The following is a 7,462-nucleotide window of genomic DNA, read 5'->3' as shown; positions in this document are numbered from 1 at the left end:
CGGGTCCGGGCTGGGGATTCGAACCCGCCACCTTAGGTGTACGTGGCTGGCGCCTTAGCCGGTTGAGCTATAGGTGCTGAGCCTGATCTCACTTCTTATCACTTCTCTTTCTTTTTTTCTGGTTGATTTTCTGCCAGGTATGCTTGCCGTTGGGGACCCTTATTCTTGTTACTCCCTGTACTGCCCTTCCCCCGGATATTTGCATGGCTCACTCTTTTCACTTTATTAAGGTCTTATTCTTAAATCTTATCAGAATGCTCTTCACTAACCATCTAATCTAAAATACTAAATATATCAAAAAATATACCCATTGTGTATATATAATTCCATGATTTTTAGTAAATGTATAAAGTTGAACAGTTATCATTACAATCCAGTTTTAGAACATTTTTACCACTCCCAGAAGTTTCCTTGTTTTAATTTGTAGTCAATCTCAACTCTAAGCCTTAGCCCCAAACAACTACTGATCTGGTTCCTGTTTGTTTCATAGATTTGCCTTTTCTGGATAGACCATGTAAGTGGAATCATATACTATGTGGTATTTTACATCAGGTTTTTTTCACACACCATACTCTTTTTGGGGTCCATCCATGTTTAGTATGAATGTTATAGTATATATCTGTAGTTCTTTCCCCTTTTTACTGCTGAATGCAATTTCATTGTATGGCTATACCACATTTGTTTATCCATTCACCATATGATAAACATTTGAGCTTAAGCTTATAATGTTTTGGTTTGTCATGAATAATACCACTATAAACACATATATGAATAAGTCTGTATGTGGATATACGTTTTAATTTCTATTGGGTAGATTTTAGGGGAGAGTTCAGGAAGTTGCCAGGAGTATTTTTGTTTGTTTTTATTTTTAAGAGATGGGGTCTGGCTATGTTCCCCAGGCTGGCCTCAAACTCCTGGGATCAAGCCATCTTCCCACCTTAGCCTCTTGAGTAGCTGGGACTATGGCATGAGCCATTGTGCTTGGCCAGGAAGTTGCAGAGGTTTTGGTTGCTCTTGGCATTTAATTTTCTGGTGATGTGACATTAATTCATTTTGCTAAAATGACATTAGGGTTTGAGGCAAGGAACGATGATTTGGTTTAATATTCTATGGGAAAGGGAAGGAGAGCTGACCTTTAAAGGCAAATAAAAGAAATGTTAGTGACCTGGAAGTCCTGCTAAAATTGGGGACTGTTCAATCTGTGTGATTGTGAGATTTTCTTAGAAGTGCTCAGCTGGCTGGTAGACTCAGAGAATAGATTTCAGTCAGAGTGAGGGTATGAGGACGAGAAGCAAAGGAACTTGTGATCAGAGTATGTTATAGTTAAAGTACCAATAAGGTACAGATTTGGAGTTGAAGACGTTGGGAATTTTCCACATGAACATTCCATATGGAACTGAAACTTTATTCCAGGATATAGGGTCGAATCTTGGATAAATACCCAAAGCAAAAATATGGCATATAGTGGGGGAAATGACCACAGGTCAATAGAAAGATATATCAGTTGTGGGTTAGTTAGCAGACAGAAACTATACTAGTTATTTGAACAGAGAAATGTAAAGACATGTTTATTAGGAAAAGATGGTTAACTACTCAACGGGTTGAAAGAGGACTCTAAGGCAGGATTTGGTAGACTGGTTTGAATACCATCTCTGCTCTCTCTTTTTGCAAATAAAGTTTTATTTGGCCACAGCCATAGTCATTTGCTTATTATTGTCTGTTTTCACATCTTAATGGCAGAATTGAATTGTGACAGAGACTGGCCCACAAAGCCTAAAATATTTACTGACTGGTAATAATACTTTTTTAAATTCAGATTAATATGAGTACAAATGATCAGGCCACATTGTTTGTGTTCCTAAGGTAAAGTTCAAGTTGTGGTTAAGCCCTCAACCCAGGAGGAATGCTGTATACCCCTACATTAGGGGTGAGAGCCCCTAATGTGCCCATTAGATGAGAGCTACCAGTGTCCCCCTTTCCTTTTTCTTCCTCTCCCTTCCCCCCCACTTGAATATACTTGTGTCCTTCTCTAATGTGGGCATGTAGTTGTTTTTCTATTGATTTCATATTAATATTGAGTACAGTGGATGCTTGCATTTTCATTCTTGTGATAGTTTACTGAGGAGAATGTGTTTCAACTCCATCCAGGTAAAAACTAAAGATGAAAAATCTCCATCTTTTTTTAATGGCCAAATAGTAGTCCATGATATAGCACAGTTTATTAATCCATTCGTGTGTTGATGGGTACGGGTTGCTTCCACATCTTTGCAATTGTAAATTGAGCTGCAGTAAAAATTTTAGTGCAGATGTCCTTGTGATAATTTTTTTTTTCCATCTGGGTAGATACCTAGTAATGGGATTATGGAATCTAATGGAAAATCTACTTTTACCTCTTTGAAGATTCTCCATATCTTGTTCCATAGAGGCTGTATTAGTTTGGAGTCCCACTAGCGTGTAAAAATGTTCTCTTCTCTCTCAATCTTGTACCAGCATTCTGCAGCTTTGATTGAGATTTTGTGATGTGGGCTGGTCTCCCTGGGGTTAGATAATATCTCAGGGTGGTTTTGATTTGAATTTCTCTGCTGATAGGGCTGATGAGCTTTTTTTTTTTTTTTCTTTTTTTTTTTGAGACAGAGTCTCAAGCTGTTGCCCTGGGTAGAGTGCTGAGGTTGCTCGCAGCAACCTCCAAATCTTGGGCTCAAGTATCCTCTTGCCTCAGTTTTTCTATTTTTGGTGGAGATGGGGTCTTGCTTTTGCTCAGGCTGGTTTTGAACTTGTAAGTGATGAGCAATTTTTTGTGTTTGTTGGTTATTCATCTGTCTTCTTCAGAGAAGGTTATATTCATGATGTGTACCCAAGTGATTGATTGCTCTTTTTTTTTGGAGACAGAGTCTTACTTTCTTGCCTCTGGTAGAGTGCTGTGGTGTCACAGCAACCTCAAACTCTTGGGCTCAAGTGATTCTCTTGCCTTAGCCTCCTGAGTAGATGGAACTACAGGCGCCCACCACAGTGCCCATCTATTTTTAGAGATGGGGTCTCATTCTTTTTTAGGTTGGTCTTGAACCTGTAAGCTCCGCAATCCACCTGCCTCAGCCTCCCAGAGTGCTGGAATTACAAGCACCCCAGCCTGGGCCTGTTGCACTTTTTTGTTGATTAGTTTGAGGTCTCTATAGATTCTAGTTATTAGCCCTTTGTCAAATTCATAACATGCAAATATATTTTCCCATTATGAAGGTTGTCTATATGCTTTGATTGTTTTTCTTTTTTTTTTTTTTTTTGAGACGGAGCCTCAAGCTATCCCCCTGGGTAGAGTGCCATGGCATTACGCTCACAGCAACCTCCAACTCCTGGGCTCAAGCGAGTCTCCTGCCTCAGCCTCCCAAGTAGCTGGGACCACAGGCGCCCGCCACAACGCCTGGCCATTTTTTGGTTGTAGCCATCATTGTTGTTTGGCGGGCCAGGGCTGGGGATTTGAACCCGCCACCTTAGGTGTATGTGGCTGGCACCTTAGCCGCTTGAGCCACAGGCGCCGAGCCATATGCTTTGATTGTTATGTCCTTACCTGTGTAGAAGCTTTTCAGCTTAAGTCTCATTTATTTATTTTTGTTGTTCTTGCAATTGCTGATGGAGTGTTAATAAAAAGTATTTCCCCAGGCTGATATCATCTAGAGTTTTTCACATGCTTTTCTCTAAGATGTTTATTGTCTTACATCTTAGATTTAAATCTCTTATCCATCATGGTTGATTTTTGTAAGTGGTGAGAGGCATGGACCCAGTTTTAGTCCTTTACATCTAGTTAACCAGCTAACTAACTGGCCTTTGAAAGAAAAACTTGCCAACCCTTCTTTAAGGGTTCTGGGAATAGCAGATACAAAAAAAGCAGCCATCATCTTGAGGCTAAGGAAAACTGGACAGTGAAGGAACTCTAAGAATTTATGAGAAGGCCTCTCTCCCAGCCCCAGTGTGAAATTTAGCCTCTGGAGAGGGTATGGCTCTCATGGGAACACACAGGTTGCCTGTGGCTGTCAGAAAAGCCTGGCCTGAGAGTGTAAGTAGAATTGGTCTGTGGGGAATGCTGAGTTCTCACACTGAATTTTAAAAACAGGCTCAAAACCCAAATGGGAAGTTACCTTCCTAATGCTCCGGAATTAGAACGCCCCTTCTGTGTGTTCTACCAGCAAAACCTAACATCATGCCAGCTGGCAAAGAGAAATGTTTATATGGTCTAATTCTGGTATCACAGAGTAGGGCAAAAGAACAGTAGAATTTGGGACTGATAATAAATAAATTGATAACTGGCACATAAAGAATGATACAGAGTAGTGTAGGAGAATGGCATGAGCCTCAAAACTGGAGAGGTTTTTGTTTGACAGTAGAGTAAAAGGGAGCAGAAATATTAATTACAGTAAGCAAGCAAAATGGGGTACAGGAAAACAGATGGTCGGCCCCAAGGAGTGTGTGTAGAAAATTAGGTGGTTTCATTTAAGCTTGAAGTTGAAGAGAATATTCACTATGTGCTAGCCAGGTCTCAAAAGGTGGAAAATTTTAAATTTTTAAGGGATGGTACATTACTGAGTTTCAGCACATTCTAACAGTACTTGGCATAAAAGTTTGTTATAAATATTTTATGAATGAATGTTTCTTAATGAGATGTGTACTTCTCATTAAGAGTAGAGAAAGATTTTTAAATTCTTCTCATCAAGTAAGTGGTTTTACAATATATGGGTTTTACAATATACAAATACCCTATATTTGTACATGTATACTTTGGATTATGGCGAAACCAACTGTGATGGCATGCATGATACAGAAGAATTGTCTTCAAGGAAGTGTTTTGATCAGATAAAATTTCTGAAGTTATGGTTGTGTAGGTGCCAATGATGCTTAAAAGTTAATGTTGTGAGTAAGCTCTGAAGAAGTTGGGTTATGGGTTTGTGGTTTTTTTTTTCCCATACAGTCTCACAGTCTCACGCTGTTGCCCAGGCTAGAGAGCCCTAGCATCAGCCTAGCTCACAGCAACTTCAAACTCTTGGGCTGGAGCAATCTTCCTGCCTTGGCCTCCTGAGTAGCTGTGACTGCAGGTGCAGGCACTTGCCACAATACCCAGTTAATTTTTCTATTTTTAGTAGACACAGGGTCTCACTTTTGCTCGGGCTAATCTCAGACTCCTCTAAGATCAAGGGGTCCTCCCACCTTAGGCTCCCAGAATGGTAGGATTACAGGCATGAGTCACTGCACCTGGCTAGGAAGATAGTTTTTGATACTAGATTTTTGCAGGAGGAAGAGGATTATTTTTAATGTGGAGATTATTTCCAAATGGGAATTAAAAAGATAGCTCTAGTTTTAGTAATTTATTACTATTATTTATACTTCTGGTTCTAACAAGAAATTGGTGATGTTTGCATATGAATTAGTACATCATTTATCACAAAAGAGTAGAAAATGTTTGTTAGAAACATGTAAAATTATCTAATTCTTTATTTCATCTCTGAAACTGGGCCTTTAAATTTCACTTATTTCTGTTTATTTTACTTTTTATTTTTAAAGAACCAACACCGAGCAGTAGACCAAGTAATTAAAGCTGTCAGAAAAATCTGTAGTGCTTTAGATGGTGTAGAAACTCTTGCCATTACAGAATCAGTAAAGAAGCTAAAGAGAGCCGTTAATCTTCCAAGGAGTAAAACTGCTGATGTGAGTATTTTTGGTTATTAGCATTTTGTCATATACAAATATGTACTTGAGCAAACATCTAAACTCGGAGATTTTTGCCTTCTGCTAGACAAAATATTAGCATTTTAACTTTGGCTTTTAATTTTTAGTTGATTCAGTCACTTATTTGTTTAGGTGGGAATTCCTTGATAAGGAGATAGGCTGCTTAATGAGAGAGGACATTGAATTAGGTGGGGCCAAATTGTGAACCTCTTGTGTGTAGAGGAGGAACTCTATCATAATGAGTTGGTTGGGAGTTTAAAGGTAGAAACCAAGCTTGGAGGATTGTGAGGGTAGTAGCAGTTACTTCATGTCTCATTGCCAATGGGCAGAAATTCTGCTTTGGATTATACTCCCTCCCTGCTGAAAAACCTAGAGGCCTCAACAATAGTAATTTATTGACTCAGAAGCAGTGAGGTTAGGAGCCCTCTCTTTATGTTATATTGTTGATTTTAATAAAAGCTATCTCTCATGATATTTCCATGGGGATTTAATTAACTCTGTTCATAGGGATGTTTACGTCTTTGAGGAGGGATGAAAGAAGAGGTGGATCTCACCAGCCACGATAAATTTTAAAAATGGAAAAGTTAATGTGGGATGGTGTGTCCCTTGATATCTAGGGATTGAGATAACTCAATCCATTCATTCTCACAGAGATCCTGTGGTATATGGGGATTTGGGTTTCTTTCTGCTTTTTAATTTCATGCTTCTTTTTAAAAGTTAAATATACAAAATCACTTGTAGGTGATTACCATGGTTCTAATGTTGTCTGAGGCTTCTATTTATTCTAACCATTTGCTGGATAAAAGAGCAGAGAGTAGGTGGGAGGGGAGCTCAGTTTGAATAATTATAGAAGCTTTTTTGAGTCATCAAATGGTAATAGAGTTCCAGACTTTTTTTTCTTTAAGGATATTCTTATGCTATTATAGAGCAACTAATGGAAAATAAAATACTATAGTAGCATACTTAATACTTCTCGACTTCTAATTAATATTAATTAATAAGGCCAACTTTGTTGTGTTTCTGATATTGTAATTTTCACTTACTCTGATTTTCTTGATACTAAAAATTGTCTGTTTTGGGGTGTCCTGTTTTTGTATTCTTTATTTTGTTATTCTACAGACTCTTGGGAGGTGTCTCTTGGGAAGGGTTTCTTTGACATAGCATTTAGTTAAATGTATTAAAGATACAGGTAAACATTTTATATAATGTTCTGGACAATTTTCTGACCTGTGTGTGTGTGTGCATGCAGATGACTTCATTGTCTGGAGGAGGAGACACTAGCAAGAGTTCAACTAGGGGTATGTGTTTAAATTCGTTGAATTTTAGCAATAATCATTACTTTTTTTGAGAATTATATTAATATTTTATTTATATCTAGGCTCACTGAGTCCTGGAAATCCTGTTCAAGTAAGCATGGACCAACTAACTGCAGCAATTTATGATCTTCTCAGACTCCATGCAAATTCTGGCAGGAGTCCTGCAGACTGTGCTCAAAGTAACAGAAACATAAAGGAAGCTTGGACTACAACAGAACAGCTCCAGTTCACTATTTTTGCTGCACATGGAATTTCAAGTAACTGGATATCAAAGTAAGTAACTGTTTAAAAGAAAATATACATAGCTTTACTTAGAAGCTATTCTATCTAATCTTATAAAATGTCAGCAACCATTGTTATTTTTAGTATTCTTATATTCATAGGGAATATAAGCATCAGCAGATACCTTTGTGGTTTTTTTTTTTTTTTTTTTT

General features: G+C 38.2%; 1 protein-coding gene across 1 annotated transcript in view; it reads left to right on the top strand.

Annotated features, from left to right (window-relative positions):
- Positions 1-7,462, top strand: part of PIK3C2A (phosphatidylinositol-4-phosphate 3-kinase catalytic subunit type 2 alpha) — a 109,611-nt gene that overhangs the window by 62,612 nt on the left and 39,537 nt on the right. Inside the window, exons 9-11 of the mRNA XM_003781141.3 lie at positions 5,548-5,691; positions 6,962-7,010; positions 7,091-7,301. Coding sequence (XP_003781189.1) covers positions 5,548-5,691; positions 6,962-7,010; positions 7,091-7,301 — 404 coding nt within the window. The remainder of the gene's footprint in view (positions 1-5,547; positions 5,692-6,961; positions 7,011-7,090; positions 7,302-7,462) is intronic.

The sequence above is a fragment of the Otolemur garnettii genome, unplaced genomic scaffold (assembly GCF_000181295.1).
Source record: "Otolemur garnettii isolate 467f Iridium unplaced genomic scaffold, OtoGar3 scaffold00001, whole genome shotgun sequence".
NCBI lineage: Eukaryota > Metazoa > Chordata > Mammalia > Primates > Galagidae > Otolemur > Otolemur garnettii.
This window is presented reverse-complemented; position numbering and strand designations above follow the sequence as displayed.